Below are 19956 nucleotides of genomic sequence, written 5' to 3'. Positions count from 1 at the left end.
ACACAAAGTTTTGTTTTACATACTGTATATATAAGCTTATATATAGGTTTGAAACTCTGTATATGCTAAATGTATTTAGCATTGCTTTTTGTTCCCTACACTAAAAATGTGTACCATGGTATTATTTTTCAGCCATGAGTAAACTAAAAGAGAATAACATATGAACTTAAACAGAACTGATCTATTGCAGTTGTGAAATTACATGACAGAGACAGATATATAAATAGATAAAACCCTTACCGCATGTTGCTAAAACTAATAAACTTGTTGAAAGAAATACAAATTCCAGCTCTAGCACTCGGGCCACCATTGTAGCATGATGATTCTTAGTCCAGCAAGAAGTTTAATCCAAAAAATGGGGAAGACATTGAAGGTTGAAGCTTACAAACACCAAAAAGAAAATCCCCTTTCTAGTACATCCTTTCTGCACTAGAACTGTGTTTCTTTGTCTCTCCAGTCCAAATGATTCTTCATGATGGCTGAAGGCACAAGGACTCAATTTAAAAACTTGATTTTGCCTTGTCCAGTCTTGGTTTTTGTTTTCTCTGCCCGTCTTTCCTCCTTTCTTTTCCTTCAGGGTTAGGATAACACGGGGATCACAAACTCATCTATTATGCAAGACATTTGCATGGGTGAACGGCTCAGACTTCCACACACACATACTCATGCATAAATGCACATACCTGCACATTACCTAACACAAGCAGGGCTGTTTGGGGCGAACATTCAAAGTTTTACCTGAATAATTTGGAATTCAAACTGGATCAAAACCTATTTCATAAAGGCATGCAAACATGAATTAAACATCTGAAAAGGCACATTCTTTAAGGATTCACACCTAGTTTGACGTTTTTACACAGAACCCTCTGATAGTCTTCCAAGGCCGTTTTTGAACGTCCAACCGTTCAAAAAACCGTCCGTCTGCAAAAAAACTGACCATGATCACATCAATATTCTAAGGAAAAAAGTTAAAGATAAATGCAGCAAAACAGCCTGGTAGTTTAAAAAGTTGAACACAATTATTATTAATAATCTGCGCTATAAAATAAGCAGAGAATTATCTAGGCTCTCTAGTTTCCCAATCAGACAGAAAAGGAACCCGTATTCTCTTTACGCAGTAACTCTGCAGCTACAATCTTATTAGGCCTCAAGGCCCTCCACTGAGTTTCTGTCAACAATTAAACAACATTGTTCAAGCTTGAACAGCATGTTGACACATTTGATGATTGTATTACTCTGAAAAAGGATAAGACCCGGCATGCATGCAAAAGACTGAAATGAGTTTCCGGCTCGGTCGAATTCTCACACACATAGGGCCAAGTCATACCCAGAGATAACCCTTACATGCATGAGGAGAACATGCCAACACCAAAATGATAAAAGAATGTGTTTCTGTCTAAAGAAAGGATTTGGAGGAAAATGCTTTTTGAGTTGATTGTTTAGTAAAAAAAAGTTGCATAATGTCCAAAACGACACCTAAAACAAAAGCCATAAATTGTTCATGTGATCATTTTTATTTATTTGCTAAACTTTTCAACATTCATCCAACAACACCAGATATCAACAATAGACCATCACTTTCATAAACTCCCTTGGAATATAAAGATTTTTTTTTCTCTTCATTACAAAGAACAAACCATAAAAGATACAAAATACAAGTACAGAAGTATGGGAGACCAGGAGACAATGCCAAGACCTTACATAAAAGGATTGTATCTAAATACAACAGGAAAACAGTGCGTCATCAGAAAACACAGGAATTGATGTAAATTGATGATAAATGTTTTTCTTTTTCTTCCTTTTTTTATAAAAACCATGTTAATGTGGATAAAGTAAGGAGAGTAAACAACATCAAGGTAATCCTTTCATCTGGATTAAATACATTTTTCTTAACATTGTTCATTCAAACAGGCAATTTCTAGCCTAAACGTTGAGTATGGAGCACAAGATTCCCTTTGAACATTAAATTAAGACAAAGAAAGACATAGCAAGAGTGAGGACATTACGAAAGTCCAGCAACAAAATGTTCAGTGTCCTCAGATGTCCATAGTGCAAATCTCCTGCCTGATAGTCCATCTAGCTTCAAATAAGGTTCACCAAACCTTTCCTAAAGATATATGTTCAGGTTCAAGAAGTTTGGGCTTGTGACATGATGCCGCTTCAGACATACTGCTCTTTGGGGAAAGTATATGGCCCCACTCCAGGCGGAGGAGATGACAAACCTGGCACAGACGGGTATTTAAAGATGGCTGTGGTGTGTGTCTGTGGAGCAAAAGTGTTTTTTGACGGGGTGCTGGCACTGCTGGTGCCCAAAACAGGCATCGTTTGTGAAGGGTGGTAGGGTTGCTGGGGTAGAAATGAAAGAGGGGGGTTGATCGGTGGGGAGTAGGGTTCTGGATAATCCTCCTTGTTACAGGCAAGTCTGTAGCTCACGTAGTCAGCTGTGTTTGGAAGTTCCTCATAAAAGCGTCCAGCATGCTGCAGAGAAACAAAATCATAATGTTAAAAGTCAAAAACCCATTATCTGTGCTGTTTTTCTTTTGCTTGAGAGTAGTGTTGCAGGAAACCGAGCTATCCTTGAGTTTAACCCATGTGAGATAAAAATGAACCCAGACATATCAAACACGATTTCAAAATCTTTACAAACTACTTCAGAAACTTTAATAGAAAGAAACAAGAAATGTTGTCACAGACCAACTCCACAGTGAACTAAAGCATTGAAATAAACATTAAAATAATAATGATAAAAAAATACTAGCTGGTAAAGCTATTTACTGATTTCTTTCTTCTTCCTACAGAATGAAAAATGTGAATTTTATGGAACATAATGTCCTGTCACATCTGTAAACAACGTGTATTGCTTGTGAAGTGCCTCTGTTTTGTATAGTGTGTGTATATTGGGATTAAAAATGTAAAATTCAGTGTTCAACAGCATTAGAACAGGGTATGACCTTTTACTGAGTGTTTGTTTAAGGCAACTTCATAACAATAGTCCACAAGATGTTACGAACGAAGTGGTGTTAAGTAAGCGGTGTTTAACCCTATAAGTCCTAAACTGAGCGGTGATGATCTAGTCAAATTTTCAGCACCGCAATTCCGCCACACTTTGCGCTATCTGAAATATTCCAATGATTTCTGAGAGGGGAGACGTTGCGCTTTCTGGACAATATTGGGTCATTATGGTAATTTCACCCCCACTGTAATAGGGAGTGAGTTTTAATATATCAGGGGGAACTCTTAGTAGACGGCAAATTGTGAAAATAACTTGGTAAATATTGAAAGTTCCAGTTCTTATGTATAAATTGGCAATATATATTTACTCACAGGACATTTAAAGAACTGTGTACAATTAAAATAAGCAAACAATATCCAGGTGGAGATTTTAAATTTAGGACATAAAGGATTAATACACAATAGGTGCCTCTGTAAAGAGCTTGATTAATGTCCAAAATGGCTTTCAGTAATGGAAGTTTTAGTAACATTTGAGTTTAGTGTTGTTTAACCTTTTTGTCCTCATAAAGCAACATAAAAAAGTAACATTACAGTATGGTTATAATACTGTAGACTGATTCAAAGCCCTGAGATTTGAAAATTTCAAGCACAACATACGGGTTACCTGAAAATCATCTGGTCTTTTTCTGATGGGTTGAGACAGTTTTCTGGATGGTGAGTCACCTCTGATCAAAAAGCATTAGAGAGAGAAAGCAAAACATGTCAAAATTAATGGGAATCACCTTGAGAAAAAACTAAAATGCAACAATCTGAGATTGCGTTCACATACGAGGAGCTGTCTTTTCTAGTTCTTATTTTGAGCACCAGGACTGTGATAGTAATGCCCATCAGGACGCCAGCAGCCAGTAATAAGGCGATCACACTGATGACGTCTCCTGTTGCAATCTGCGGCAGAGGCTTTTCTGCAAGAACAGCAAATACACAAGTAAAAGTTTTCCAATAGCTATTAGAAAATAAGAGCCCTATTGATAATTCAAAAATTTAAATAAAAATGTTTCTACTTAATATTAAAATACGCATATCCACTAAGTCAGTGTAAAATCTTTACACCCGGCCTCATGCGAACTCAAAACAGTGTACCTCTGAAGCTTCTTCAAGTGCTTTGTTCTTTCTTTTTTTTTTTGCCAGTGAATTTGTACATTTAAACATATCATAGTTTTTGAAGGACCTAAAAGTAATAAATCAACTGAATAAGAGACGTACTCTAGCTACCTTACCTAAAACGCTGACTTCGACAAAGGCAGAGCTGGTCCCGATACTGTTGGTGGCGTCACACACGTATGTTCCTTGGACCTCGTATGTGACGGGCCCTTTAAACAGGAGGACGTTGTCTCGGATTTCGACATTGCTCGGGATGGAGCTGTTAACCCTGCAGTCGCAAAAAACATATCAAAAGGTGCAAGGTAAGCGTAAAAGCTGGTCTTTAGATAGTCAATGTTGCCTTTAGTTTCAATTTAGAGTAGTATTTAAAAGTGTTAGTTCAAATAAATAAGGAAATGATCTGACCCAAAGCCTCCTGCAAATTCAAATTTCTATTTATCTCCAACATGACTTAATCAAGAAAATTATAACCGGCTATTGGAAATTTTATTAAAAGGCAAAAACATGCAGGAAGGCTCAAAACCATAATTTTGGATATTGTGTTTTTTTTAAATAAGGAGATTCCTCCACCTGTCCAACTAATCAACAACATGATGACCGAATTAAGTTGCGGGATATATTAGTTGAGGTTATTTTGATTTTACTGATGCTGAGAAAATAAATAAGCTTCCCCATAATAACCCATGAGTATTCTGAAAAGTTGAACTTATACACCACAATGTTTTCGTCCATCGCATAACTATGTCTGCTATGTGTCAGGTAAATCTATCCTGGCATTAATCTGGTAAAGAAACAAATGTGATTGTTCAAAGAAAAAAACTAAATCTGTGTAAGTGAACTCTTACAGTCTCCACTGGTACAGCGAGACGACTGGATTGGCGTCGGCTTGGCAGCTCAACTGGACGTTCTCTCTGTTCAGATACCAGTTCCCATCAAAACCATCAATCATTACATTGGGCTCATCTAGAGAAGAGGAAGCAATATCAGTTAGGTTAGCCTTTATTTCACCAGGCAAAATGTTAAGTATAAATAAAATAGACAGGTTAAAGCTGCAGTTTTTTAAAAAAAGAGCTAGACCATCTGCTCCAGCTGGCTTTTTAGGATCCAAAGAAAGCAATTCAACTTTGACCTCTTTGACATTTGAGATTCAACAGGTAAATCAGACATGATATTGAGTTCAGCATTAAACGATGCTTGCAAATACGTCAAAATGTCCAGACTTTTTGAAATACTGGTTAAAAAGATCTACCACGTAAAGTTTGTCAGTAACCACAATATTATCTGATTTGATAGCTAATAGTGGATCATTTATTTTCCAACTGCTTAGCTGTTTTCCAAAAGAAATGGGAATTTGAATTCCACCTGTGTTGCTCATTGACATAATGCCTCTGTTGCCTTATTTCTAAATTGTTGAAAAGAAAGTCTCATTACAATTCAGGTTTTCTGGCTTTTTTTTTTTTTTTTTTTTTTTTGCCTTAGGTGTAAGACCAGGTCTTGGGAGAAAACACAGAAAGTAGCTTGATAAAATGGCCCTTAGAAAAGCAAAGTGATCACTATAATAATTTTAAAAAGTGCCAGGAGAATGCAAATAGGAAGAATTTGCTACGATTACGTCAATCAATGATTCTTAGTCTAATCTTTTGGAGTCATAAAGTGTTAGTTGGGATTCAAATTGGTGAAGATTTACAGAATTATATACTTTGTGCTTCTCACGAATGACTTACACTGGATATCAAGAGTGACACTGTCCGTGTAGACCTCCTCATTGTAGGTGGTGACGCAGGTCAGTGTCTCCCGGTGGGTTTCCCTGCTGGGGACTAAAATGTAGTCGCTCTGAACAGTGAACGTCCCGTCTGAGTTGATGTACTCTCGGGTGGTCACTTCTCCAGGCACCCTCGTCTCCCACCTGTTCCCGCACACAAGACAGACGAATCTCAAAAGACTTGCCATTTAAATCACAGTAAAACTGCAGTAAAAGCTTTAGAAAACCATGTATCATTTCCCTTCCGCTTCACATTTAAGACACTACTTGGAAACAGTACTTTGTGTTGGTCTGTCACAATGACAAAAAATGGAGTTTGTAGTTAGTTTTTTTTTTTTTAGAAAATGTGAAAAGGTTCTAGGAGTCTGAACACTTTGGTGAAACACTGCGCATTTCAAAAAAAGAAAGGTTAATTTGAACACAAATACAGACAAACCTAATTGTTCCAGGTGGCTTTCCGTTGGCGGAGATGCAGGTGGCCACTGGAGTTTTTAGGTTTGATGAACGAGCCACAAGTGTAGGCGTGGACAAACTCATCTGGGTTGTTGGGCGAACTGTAGAAATATAAATGGAAATATGTTAATATTCAGTGATGATGCACACGTGTCTGTCAGTCAACAACTTTTTGCTTAAAAGTTGTTGAGCATACAAGGATTATATACAATAATAACTATTTATGCTTGGAGAATCCACCAAAAATATTAAAATACAAAATTTTACCCTTCAAAATAATAGTGTTTTATACACTTCAGACACTGAAAGGTCACTCGGTCATGCGCTCACCGAAGACGGTGAGGTTTACGGTGTTCTCCCGGTTCCCTGCAGGGAACGTCGTGTATTCACAGATGTAAGTGGCCTCATCAGAAAGGCGGAGTGAAGAAAAGATGATGGTCGTGTCCTCCAACGTTGGAGTTCGCCGTCTGACTGCTGCGTTCTTGAAGGTAACGCGGTCCCTGTAAGGAGGGGCCACAGACACACCCAGCGATGGATTTGCTATCGCCACATTCTGCTTGGAGCCGTTCGCCAGTTTCTGCCACGTTACCTTGAGAAATTGAGACAAAAATTGAATAGAGTCAAGCAGAAATTTCAAAAAACTCTTTGACAAAAGTAAGTAATAAATTATTGTTTTTATTTATTTATTTTTTTTCTAAAAAGGACTCATGGTTTTGCTGTCTGTTACCTGAATTGAATAATTATTGAAATGTTTGTTTCTCATTCAGTGTTTTTGTGTTTAGATGCGGGTATTAACTGGACAGAACCCTTAGAAAGAAAAAAACAACTACAATTGTATTTCAGTGGTGCAGAGCAAAAGCCATTGTAATCTGTGTTTATTACATTATTTAATTCACTACCTGTTGGTACTTTGAATGTTCTCCGTCCATTATCTGAACACATTATTTAAATGTTCTCATTAATTTAATATGTTTCATGCGACTTTAAGAGAAAATCCGTGACACTGTTTGTGAGGCGTTTAATTTTAACATGTGTTTGACTGCGTTAATCCAACACTGTCGACGTATACCTGGGAGATTTTAACAGGTGGGTTACTGTTGACGAACCGGCAGCGAAGGTCCACCTTTGAGCCAACATAGCCGGACTTTCCATCATCCATTTCCACTCTCTGTCCGTTTACTTCTGCAAGCAAACAAACGAAACACAAAATGAAGATTTAGCCAATAAATTGCTATAAAATTCACAGCATGCTTAACGTGTGAGCTGAGCTGTAAAAGGTGGTGCATGTTGGCAGAGGTGCAGGTAAACTGCGCCCAAAGGTTGTGGATTAGCTGGAGGTATAAATAAGCAGGATTTGTTTAGTTACTCCTTCTACTGACTTACTGATCTCCTTTAACAAATCCACAGCAGAGCCTCGCCCACTGTACTGAGGCAGCACAAGCATCACGTTTGTTTACTTGTGCCTGTCAGAATCAGTAGAAACAGCTTCCTGTTCAGTTTTTGTGATGGCGGATGGAATTTGTCCTAATTATAATGTGGGTTAAACAGCAAAGTGAACAGCACTGAACAAAACACAGTGAAACAATTCCTGCTCTAATTCTCAGACATTAATGTACACATTACTCGCAAACGTTTCACGGCCACAATTACAACTTTTTACTGAATAAAACCACTTTTTTTCCCCCAGTGTTTCCCAAAGATCTCTTCTCACCCCGCGAGGTAACTAACCTCAAAAAGTGCCTCGTCTGCCAAGACCTGCGATGTATTTAGCTATTTTAATCCATGTTATCCACACCATCATTTAATGGGCTCTTCCTTCGCACGTCTAAGCACCAAGCTCCACATTTCCCTACTATTACTGTTGCATTGTGGGTGTATCTTTTAGATAGTTTAATCAACACACATACAAATGGAAATTATTTATATGAGCTTGGAGAAACCCAATAAAACAGATAAAGATACATCTTAAACATTCCAACTCTTGTTACAGTGTGTTCAAATAAATGTCCCATTAGTTATTAATGTAATAAATCATGACTTTTTATTTTTATTTTGTTTTGATAGTTTCGAGAAAATCTTTTGACAAATACATATGAAAACTACATTTATTTGCACAACATAAAATGACGTTGATTTTCATATTTTCATCTGTATTCATAGTTCCAGTCAAAAGTGTACATCCAACCACCATGGGAATAAATGTCACATTAATACAACAAGCAAATTCTGGGATATTTTTTAATAAAAGTATGAATTCACGGAGGATAGAAATTTACATACAGATTACTACACAGTTAACTAAAACTACTAATACCCTAGCAAAGGTAGATTTAAAATAATCTTACCAACATTATTTCTGACTGGAAACAATATTAATTTCATGACAAATTAATTTGTGCCTCCACAGAACAATGTTACAACGGGATTTACTGGCATATTCAGTAGAATCTACCTTTATTATTTTAATAACTGCATAGTCTTAATAACTGCTTACTTTGTACATTTAACAAAGTAAGTACAGTCTTTATTTTGAACACATAAAGGATAATTCTATTCTACTACTTATTTTCACATATCTGTGTCTGTTAGAGCTTTGCTTAAGCTTTGTTTTATTATATAAAGCTCAAGTAATGTGACTAAAATCTCTAACAATAACATATATTTTTGTGTGTTTGTTGTTGAGCTGACAGGAGTTGAAATTCAGCTTACATTGGTATATAAAAGCTTTGGTAAGTTAATTTAATTTCCCTATTTTTGAAAGATTTCAATACTAATGCACATTTTTAACTGGACAGGGATACAAACACATCATGAAATCGTGATTCAGAGCGTCAGTAGATTAGCCTGCCATGATTATTCACAAGCAAACAGAAATACACACATCATATTCAAGATGTATGTGCTCAGATAAGGCTCATTTCTTAGATCTCAGATAGAAAATAACCTTTAAGAAAGTATTAAACATATTTTTAATTGAGCCAAGCATTTATTTTAAAAAATATATATTTTTAATTGTTCTGATGCAAGATGATAATCCTAGATATATTTTATTAGCTGTAAGGCAAAAATCATCATAACAGAAGTAAAAGCTTTAAAACATCAGTCTGTCTGTAGTTAGTCTGTGTAATTTATTTCACTTAGTGAATTAATTAATAGGACATAATTGAACTATTCAAGCATATTCTAATTTATAGAATCAAAGCTCAATGTATTTATTGAAATGTACTGAATAGTGATTGAAATGTGTTCTGTGTTTGTGTGCAGCATTGGGAGGAGACATAATAACACTGGGAGCAGTGGGATTTAGGAAATTAAAACGCATATCAGAAAATTCACAGTCCATCTGCTGCTCTACATCTGACATATGGACGTCCAGAGACTGACCCTCGTGACTCGGCCTAAAGCTGAGAGTAACTAACAAGGTTAACTGCAGGCTATGTTAACTACTTCCTAATTGGAACCTATTGCCATCACTCCACCAGTGTTTACGCTTAGCTAAACAATGCTAGTGTTGTTTAAAATAGAAGAAAAATAGCAATTAAAGTGTTTAAACCATTTAAAATCAATTCCATTTTGTACTCTAGCCTGAAATCGCTAACAACCATGCACTGACTCTACCACAACTTTTTGTTATTTAGCTTGTCCAATAAATTTCCTATTTAGAAATTACACGCTATGTGGTTTATAATATAGGTTAAGCAGGTAAAATAAGTATTGGACTCATCATGTTTTTCTTCTATTGGATTAAAAATGCACACCAGATCTCAGCAAAAACCTAAGAAATCAAATCAGTCCATGAACTTAAGAGGGAAAAGAGAGAGAAAGAGCAGCAGAGGGAGTTTAGAAATGCAGCTGTAAATGTTGCTATTAGTACAGTTTGTCCCTGAGACTTTTTTTATCGGAGTCACTTTGTTTTTTCCAGCTGTGGCACTTTCTGCAACCCTTGGGTAGTTTTTCAACCCATCAGTTATTAAATCAGCTGATATTGATTTAATAATCCTCAGAACCCTTTCTGAATATTTTCTGGATTTGAATACCTCTTTTCATTCATGTTTTATCAGAATTTCTTGTGTTGTTCCATTTTTTACCCATATTATCATGATTATCATGAAATAATTTGCTTTGATTTCTGTTTATGTGTGAATTATTTAGGTTGTCTCAATGACCTTGTTTAAACTGTATAAACATGTTCAAATATTTACCTTCTGTACATGACACATAGAACGCAATCTTAAAATCTCAGAGTCCAAACTGACAATAAAATCTAGAGCTTTGTGAACTGTGAGCTTTTTTGAATATTTTTGTCTTGTTTATATGACAAGAAAAGACAAACAAGTTGAAAAGTTTAACAGTGTTTGCACAAGGCTGTAAATCTTCATTTATCTTTATTAATAGTTTCATTTTAAAAAGGTCATTCAGATGTTTGTCGTAAACAAAAAGACTATACGAAACTAATATTACAAGCATTGTAGAGTGAAGTTTATTTGTATAGCACATTTCAGCAACAAGGCAGTTTAAAGTGATTGTGAACCCTCTGCATCTAATTCTTCATACAATCATACATTTGCTGGTTGCATCAGGTGCTCCTCAGATTAAACACCTCAGATACCAGGACTGATAACATAAATCTTTAGTTGCTGGGACAACGAAATTCTCCAAAAACTTTAGATGAGAAGGCTTCGTGTGGCACAAAGAAAGAAAATGATTTTAAAAATACACCAACAGCCTTAAATAATCCTGGAGATACAACTGGAAGCAGAGTGGTAAATTAGCTAATTTTGAGTTAAAGAACAACAGCAAAGCCACCTGAACATAACAGAAAGTGGAAGCTATCAATAGCTACTACCAGATTCCCGGGAACACAGGTGGTTAAAAACTCTTTACTGACAGCAAATGACCTGCAGCCTCTGTGATAAACTCAGAAGGGGTCCTTGCATGAACTCTTAACGAACTGGAGACTTTTGACTGGGCCAAGACTCCAGAGGAACGCAGCCAGACGCCGCTGTCTGGCTGTGACTCACTTTTGCAGCAGTGCTATGAGGTGGTTGAATATTTTGGAGATTGCAGGAAACATTGTGAGTTATATTACACTAAAAATTCAATGAACAGATTTCCTGGTGTTTACATCAAGTGTCATTTTCATCCTTCCCAGTCTGAAAAGATTAAATATTTAGACCAAACAAACATGACAAAAAATCCATCACAGCCTAATCCACTTCAAATAAATGCTGCCAGCAAATAAAATCTTCTCTGGAAATGCATTAAATCTACGTGAGCATGACTGGAAAAGATCTGAAAGGCAGTAAGGGTGCAGTGCAGCACCCATCTACTGCAAGAAAACACTTGGTTACAGCATCGATATATATTACATATTAATGGTTTAAAGCTTAACGTTTCACAACAACATTGGCTTTACTGAATAAAATGTAAATCCACGACACCATTTTGTTAATGGCTAGAAGGGGAGTTAAAATTCAACTTATGTGTAAAATGTTTGGAAGCTTGATATAAACAGGCAAAATTATTGTTAGCCTTGTAGGCTCATTCTCAAACACAGCAAGGAAAAGTAGGTTTGATTAATTAATTTACCCCAATTTTTGTTATATTTCAACTTGTATGCATGAAAAATAAATACTATTTAAATTGTCATTCAGTATTTTTACAGGGAAGATAAGAAAATTAAATGTTTTTTTAATAAAATAAGATTGGACTGGCAGTGTCTGTTATAAAAATAATCAGCTGATCTGAGCCTGGTTTTTTTAAAGATTGGTGATTGATCAGAAAACTGCAATCAGTGTAGTCTAGCGTGAATTCACACCATTTTAAATTCCATTGTAATTGGTAAATCAGTCTCAAATATTCCGCCATTAAATAAACAATCTATTTCTCAATCTGAAGTGAGTTCTTTTCTTTTTCTGATGAAAACGTACCAAAATTTCTCCTGACTTCTCTTAACTCACTGGACAAATCGTCATATAAATCTTCACTTTCGAAACTTGCAGCGGATCTGGAGACTACAGGTCGCTACGTCGTGTTTGGCATTGATGAACAAATTAGCGCTCAACTATAGAAAAATCTAGAAGTCTCTAAAATCCCAACATTACTTACTAGGTAAAATTTGTCCCAAAAAAATCAAGCTATGTATAACTGTTAAGAATATATAGAAAAAACACCAGTATTTTTAAATAATTTGTCTGGAGGGAAATAAAATATGTCGTAATAGTCTTTGCTTTTCATGACTTTTCTATTCAACACAGACATGGAGAGTCCGCCCTGATGACCTCTGCAACTGAGCTGATTAGGAGCTTAAACTGAAGCTATCGCAAAGAAAGACTACCTTTCTGATAGGTACAGAAAGCCTCGTTTCTCCACATCGCTCACAGCTTCCTCGTTTTGATTGTGTCAGCCCACATTCTTCTATTGTTTCTAGTATGGGAAATGACCTCATCATGTCAATAACCCATAAACAGGAGCATGCTGGCAAGAAAAGCGCTTGGGAACGAAGCACAACAATAGCAATACTGTTTCCCGCCTGAATGGAACATTTAGGAACAGTTAGAGCAACACAGCATGACGGTGGGGCTTTTTGTTCACATCCTGCACGGATATCCTGCATCTTTCTTTGCTGTTATTTGAAAAGCTAATTTTACCATTGTGTGTATGAATGAAACACTGAGGCAAGTGCAGGTGTTGCGGCTGAAAGTTGTTAAAAATATACAACAAAAAGGTCACTTTACTGGGCAGTACAAAAAAAAATCTCTCACCTGATATATAGTCCAGCTTCTATAAAACAAGATGTGACAGTAATGTTTGAGGTTTGTTTTGCTGGGTTATCGTAAATTGAGATTTGACAGGATAAAATTCACTTCAACAACCAGTAGGACTGGAATATGAAGAAACGAACTACGATAGAGCTGCCTTTTGTGTTAACAGAGATTCATAAACTTTTTTTGATTTTATCATTATCCATCCATTCCTGATTTTCCATGCAGGACGTACGGTGTTGGTATCCGTCAGCGGTCATTAGGGGAGAGGCGAGGTACACCCTGGAAGGTCGCCACCCCATTATTTTTTCAGTGGATTGCTTAAAATATAATATGTCAAAGTGAAAAAATAACAATAAAACACTATTCCACTTCCTTTTGTTTTCTTTTAGATGGTATCTAACATGCAACCTTTGTATTGAAGCCTCATCTGCTTCCAATTTTACATTAAGATATCAGAGATATTTCTGTTTTTCTATCTTCCACACACATCACAGCTTAAGTGTGTAAATCTTGCTGTCATGAAAATCTGCTGCACAAGTTACAAAAGTATTAATCCTGTCCTCACTCATCATTTGTTTTAGCATACTACTTCTCAGAGTGGTTGAGAGAAAGCACTCAAAGTGAATTTGATGGGATAGTAAATGGGACTGAAACACAACAACCCACCTTACACTCAGTTTAAGGTTAGGGGTGAGACGCAATTTTAGTAATGTTTACACATTACTATTTTCAAGTAATTTCTACTTCTGTAAGTTGTTCTATATCATTCTTAACTATCCTCAAGAAGCCGCCTGTGACTCGGTTCCTAAGATAAGAAGACATGTGATACTCTGGGTTTACAAGAATGAGACAAGATTTTAGAAATATTTGTTTTAACAAAAACTAAGACTTTGTTTGTCACAAACAGGGGGAAAAAAATCACAAATCTAAGAGCTTACAGTTGTAAATCTGGCTTTTTTTTTTGACAAAACTGCAAACATTTTTGTCTCAAGATATACTTCTCTTCAAAATGGCTTTCATTTTAAAATCTCGTCTGTAGCTATACTTTTGCTAACCCTTTGCTCAAATGGATATCAGACGAAAACAATGATGGCATGTGATGGATCAAAAGATTTAAAAAAGTTCACAGAGAGAGAGAAAGAGAAGAGGGCAGATTAACTGTTTAATCTTTCTGTCATAGAATCTGTGATTGATCGGGGATTACATGCCCCGTCTGCGTTTTGAGGTTTGTGATCAGGGATGCTGAAAAGTCTGAAAACTGCAAAGGCCCATAATATTTACAGTTCCTTGACAAAAGTTGTCATATATTCTGGTGATTTATAGTGTTATGAGTATTATTAGTATTTATAGTGTATTTATTAGTATTAGTATTTATTATTTATTAGTATTTACAGTGTATTTGCCCTTTACAGGGTTTTTTCTGTTTTTGTATCTTCGCCAGACTTAAATGTTTCAGATCACAAAACAAATTTTCATACTGAATACAGAGGACCTGAATACATACAAACAGCAGTTTTCGTATGACGATTTCATTCATTGAGGGGGGGGAAAAGCTCAACCTGGACAGTGTTTGAGCTTAAGTTGATCAGAATTTCCTGGTGGAGAGTAAAATTCCTGGTAACATTAATTACAGAAAGTCATCCGTGTCTCCATGTACGTAGAGAAGCAACTCCATACCAAAGTTACAGCCAGAATGTTTGACATTTTATTTATTTTTTTCTGAAATGTTGCTTAAATGTATACCAGATGGAATGGTATACATACCTCCTAAACAGTTCTGCTTTTTCTTGTACGACAACAGAAGATTATCAAGATATTTTAATAAGAGTGTTCGATGGATGTCACTTTTCCCCAGCCTCTTTCTTTTGGTTGAATCATGAACACTCATGAACCTCTCACTTTTCTGTGACCTCCTTGATGAGTTGTTAGTACATTTTTGGAGTAACTGTGGCAGATTGGTCACTACTGGGAATGTTCACCATTAGTCCATGTTTCCTCTTCTTGTGTGTAATGGTTCTCTACGTGGTTCACTGGAGTCTCAAAGCTTTACCGATGGCTTTCTAACATCTGCAGACTAATCAGTGTTGGTGACATTGTTTATCATCTGCTTTTAAGCTTTAGTTCAGGGCATAACATGTTGCTTTCTTCAGATCTTTCAGCCAAATCCATGATGTCAGTCAGGATATGTTTACCTGATTTCTCAATTTGACAGATTCTACAGTTCAGGCAGAAATCACTCCTGGTGAAATAATTACTTGAACATTAACTCAGGTTGGTTATTAAAATTTGCTTGATGATTCAAAGAAAATGTTAACAAAAATTTTAAAAAACTGAATACAGTTTTCTCACAGTGCTGCATTGCCACTGAAATCAATTCTGCCCTTGTTTTTGATCAGAGTCAGTGCACACACGTGTCTTCACGCGTGTGTGTGTGAGTTTATGTGGGTGCGTAATCTCCGTGGCAGGAACGTGGCGAGTACACTTGGCCAGCGTTCAGCAGGCAGCTCACAGGATTATGGTGACTGCTGCATGTGTGGCTGAGACATAACATGAGAACACAAAAGGCAAAAAGGAGACGGGATGAGGAGAAACGCAGAAAACACCCGGGGAGAAACTTTACCAGACTGAGGGGGCAAACAGGCAGAAAGATGGTTTCAATCTGCACACTCCGGAGAGAGTGGCGTAAAAAAGAGGGAAACAAAAGGCAGAGCGGACAGAAGGAGCGTGTTTGTGCGGGATTATTTCTGTAGAGTAGCGTCTGTGTGTTCCAGCTGTGGGCAGTGGATTACGCAGAAATGCATGAGCCTGTCTGTTCGTCTCATTCAGCCTTTCCTGCGTGCCTCCCTGCTGGGGATTTCAAAGTTTTACTGCAAGAGGAAAAGCAAAATAATCGATTGTGATAGCACTCATCACTGATCGATGCCAGGTGGCCCCGGATCACACCGACCCGCTCCGAAACATCCACAGAAAAATACCCAGCAGCAGCAGCCAGCAGCCCTGGCAACAATCTTGTTGTCACTTCCTGCACAGCTCTAATCCAATGCTGTGTCCTTCAACATGACAATCGTATGGCACACACTACTAATACGTATGAACATATGTGTGCACAGCAGCAAGTTACTGCCCAGCTTCCAGAGAAAGCTTTTATTATTCTGAGAAAGGAAAGGGGGAAAAAAGCAATCACAGCTGATGTCACAACATCTCCCTCCATGTAAGACGCGGCCACAGATCGAATGCCAGCTTTAATGTGTGGCCCAAGCTTACAGTGATTACACTGCTGCACCTGTTACAGCGGCCATGAGTTGGTCCATTCATTCACACACACAATAAACCTCCAGACAAACACATCTATGCCATCTAAACCAGCACTCACTTTAGTTTTTCTGCTTTTCTTTAACTGCGGCCAAGTTCAGGCGGACAATATGCAGGTCCTGCTGAGCAGCTGGTTATTATTGAGTGTAGTTTGAAATCTTAAATCCTTTAGATTGGAAGAGTCTGATGCAGGTTTGAGTTGAAAACGGAAGAGCTGTGCATGGTCTGGTGTCTGAGTTAAAGTAATACAAGCTTTTGAAAATTCGTAGTGAAACTGGTCATTGTGATAGAGGCAGGAAATAAAATCCTTTTGGGAGTGAAAAATATAAATATTCAGATGGAAAAACCCTAAACGGATTTATTTCTCAAGACGCTCAATGACAGATGTCAAACTCTCTGGTTACCTGTTGCATGGGGAGGTTGACATAACTTAAAATCTACGCCAAAATGTGTCAAAAATGGTTCATTCGCCACTTTTTATTTTTGTTACTGGTGAACAAAAATGCATTACTGTAGATATTTAATATTAATATTAAACAGAGCAGTATTGTGGTATTTTTGCTCAGTCCCAAATGATCCATGTTATCATTGTACAGGGGACAGGATAAGCATATGCAGACAACATTAAAGAAACAGGAAGCAACTATTTGATACAGGATCAGATTCAATGTGAAGAATGAACTAACAAACCCCTAAACAAAGGGAGGCAAAGGCACACCATAACAGAAACCAGGAAAGCATTATGAAGCAGAGATAAACATGTGGATCTGACAAATACACATAAAGGAAACCGGGACTGTAAATCCACACAGGTGTGCTGGCAACAAAGCCAGAAGTGAGACAAAAAGGCAGGAAGGAAGACTGACAAAGAACCCGCATTGCAGAACAACATGGGGAATGACTGGCACAAGCTGAACAAAATGAAACCCAAAAGTAACATAAAACAATGTTGACAGAACACAACATGCAGAAATGTCCGGATAATCAAATATTTCTCTTTCCTTAAATTAAATGTCCATTTATTTAGTTATGCCAAGGAGCCATCGTCCTCACACCTGCACCAATGTGCCTTGGCTGCTAATGATCATGTTGCCAGTTCATTGATGTAGATACTTACCACTGCAGACTGGGAATAAACCACAGCATCTGCAATTGTGAAAATCCTTTCACCCCATGATCTAGTCATCAGACGTTCTCAACGTCAGTCAAACCATTTTTACTTGGCCAGTTTTTCCTGCTTGAAACACATCATCTTTGAGAACGAATGCTGCCTGAAGCTATCCCACCAAAGGACAGAAAGACATCCACTTCACTTGTCAGAGGTGAAAATGTTATTTTTGATCTGTGTTATATCATTACAGTAAAAAATAGCAAGTAAGAACAATTTATTTAATATTAAGTCCACATTTTTTTATGCTGAGGATGAATTACTCATATTTCTTTATCTCTTTATGTAAATTTTACTCGTTCATTACTTGTACTTTTACTTAAGCAAAATACACAAACAGAAGCCTAATTTTGGACTGCAGTGTAACATTACATTGTTGCCACTTAGGCGTCAGTTTCACTTAGAAAATGAAATAGCTAAATTACATTTACACTTGAACATATGTATTTAAAAATGTTTATAAAAGTGTCTGTGATTTGAGTTTTCCATATTAAGAGGAGACTATCAGAAAAAAAAACCCAAGGCATCACTACTATGTTGTCACAGGAATTAAAATGAACATTTTGAATGAATTAAAACACAGGGGTCCGATAAATCTTAATTGGTGAATAAAAATGTTTTAAATATTGTCGCACAAAATACTTAATGTGTGAATACATGAAACTTCAGATAAGTTAAGAAGCGATTTTTTTTTTCTTTCTTTTTGTTAAATCAACCTTACCTGAAATAACACAAGTAGTCACAAAGAATATCCACAGTCCAGCCTGTTCCATGTCCTGAACACCGTTGCCAGTTTCTGTCTGTGTTTAAATCCCTAGAGTAACCTTCTCCTCTTGGCTCTTGGAATAATAATTGTTTATTTTTTTTAAAAAAAGTAAAGAAATAGACTCAGCTTCAGCACCAGAGTCCGTTCATGTGTGTCACAAGCCGTGCGCAACCTCCAACTGGTCAGTGTGACCTGTGTCACTTTTTCTTTCTGGCGCTCAGCGTGTGTGGAGCCGGAGCTGCAGCGGTCTGAGGCTCGGCGGGGATAAAGCCGCTTAAACGCGTGGGCAGATTATTTCCGAGATAGACTACCCCCAGCCCCGACCGACAAACAGCCTGTGGGGGCTGAGCCGAGCAACCCGGGCAGCACAGGGCGCCTCTGTAGAGAAATTAAAAGTTGTGATCCGAGGACGCAATTAACAGTCCAGACAGGGACGGAGCTACGGACTTTAAGGCTGTCAATGAAGGGGCCCCCTTTACCTGAGCTTCAAATTGGATGTTTATTTTATGAAGTACAAAAATGTATCTGTAATAAAACATTATCTCATAATACATAATTTATGTTTTCCTTAAATTTTTCTTTTTTTTTTTTTTGCATTTTTGTATCCTATTACATTACAGTTAGATTTTTACTAGTTGGATACTAGCCTCCAGGGGCGCAACGGCATACTTTCTGAGGCTTTGGTGGTTTGGTAGAATTAAATCAACACTTTATTTGGTCCTTCTCAGAATTGGTGTTAATTATTATATATAAGTTATTATAAGTGATTGAGTAATTCTAAGACTCGAAAGAGCTAAAACTACTCTACTATATAAATATATATTGGATGAACTGAATATTTTTTATTTATTCAGTATTATGCAATAAACTTGATACAACGTTGTTTGGTATTGTACGCTGATGAATTAAAATGGCTGCATTGGTTACACTCGAGGTTTTATACTCATGAATCCAAAAGATGGGTTTCCTGTAAAAACCATGTCTGCTTTCACATTTTCCAGGTGATTAATTATAATTTTGATTGTTTTTGCCCTGGTTTTAAAGCCACACATTCCAAGAACCAGTTTAAGTTTCTGCACATTTATTTCTAAACTTCTTCACTTGAGGATAAATCCAGATTTGATTTTTTGATTATTTTTTTTTTCTTTATACCTGATTTTAACCTAACCTAACATTAACATTGTGTTGCAAATACGTTTACCTTCATCTTACATTTTATACACCTCCCATTACTAACCTCCAGATGGAGACACTGAGCTTTTTTTTAGCGGCACAGTGATGGAAATTTCTGAAGGGGCACAAATGAGTCATGGAATCCAGAGATGCTGTGAAAACATGACGATGGGTTTTTATTCGGGCAGACTATCTCAGGGAGAAAACCAAAAAGTAAAAGGAAAGAATGCGCTATATGCTGCATAGACTGAAGAATTGCTTAAAGTAGGATTTTAACTGTTTAATTCTATTTTAACTTGTATTTGTAGTTTTATTTGGCAGGCATAGAGTACTTTTGTTCTTGTGCTAAAAACCTGCTTTAGCTGATGGTTTTCAAAACATTTTACAGATTGAATACTGAAAAGTGTGGAGTGCACATGCATTCAGTTACCCTGAACCTCTG

At 36.9% G+C, this 19956-nt stretch overlaps 1 protein-coding gene across 1 annotated transcript; it reads right to left on the bottom strand.

The window, feature by feature from the left end:
- Positions 1-1491: 1491 nt before the first annotated feature.
- On the bottom strand, positions 1492-18735 carry nectin1a (nectin cell adhesion molecule 1a). The gene is made up of 10 exons (XM_032575957.1): positions 18297-18735; positions 7398-7510; positions 6659-6917; positions 6312-6429; positions 5838-6019; positions 4959-5076; positions 4230-4381; positions 3782-3914; positions 3617-3677; positions 1492-2478 (listed from the first exon to the last, which is right to left on the bottom strand). Exons 1-10 carry the CDS (start codon positions 18346-18348, stop codon positions 2161-2163), a joined length of 1506 nt encoding a protein of 501 aa, XP_032431848.1. The 5' UTR covers positions 18349-18735; the 3' UTR covers positions 1492-2160.
- Between the last annotated feature and the right edge of the window lie 1221 nt (positions 18736-19956).

Source organism: Xiphophorus hellerii, chromosome 11 (genome assembly GCF_003331165.1).
Source record: "Xiphophorus hellerii strain 12219 chromosome 11, Xiphophorus_hellerii-4.1, whole genome shotgun sequence".
NCBI classification, from domain to species: domain Eukaryota; kingdom Metazoa; phylum Chordata; class Actinopteri; order Cyprinodontiformes; family Poeciliidae; genus Xiphophorus; species Xiphophorus hellerii.
The sequence above is the reverse complement of the archived record's forward strand: the minus strand, read 5'-3'. Positions and strand labels throughout refer to the sequence as shown.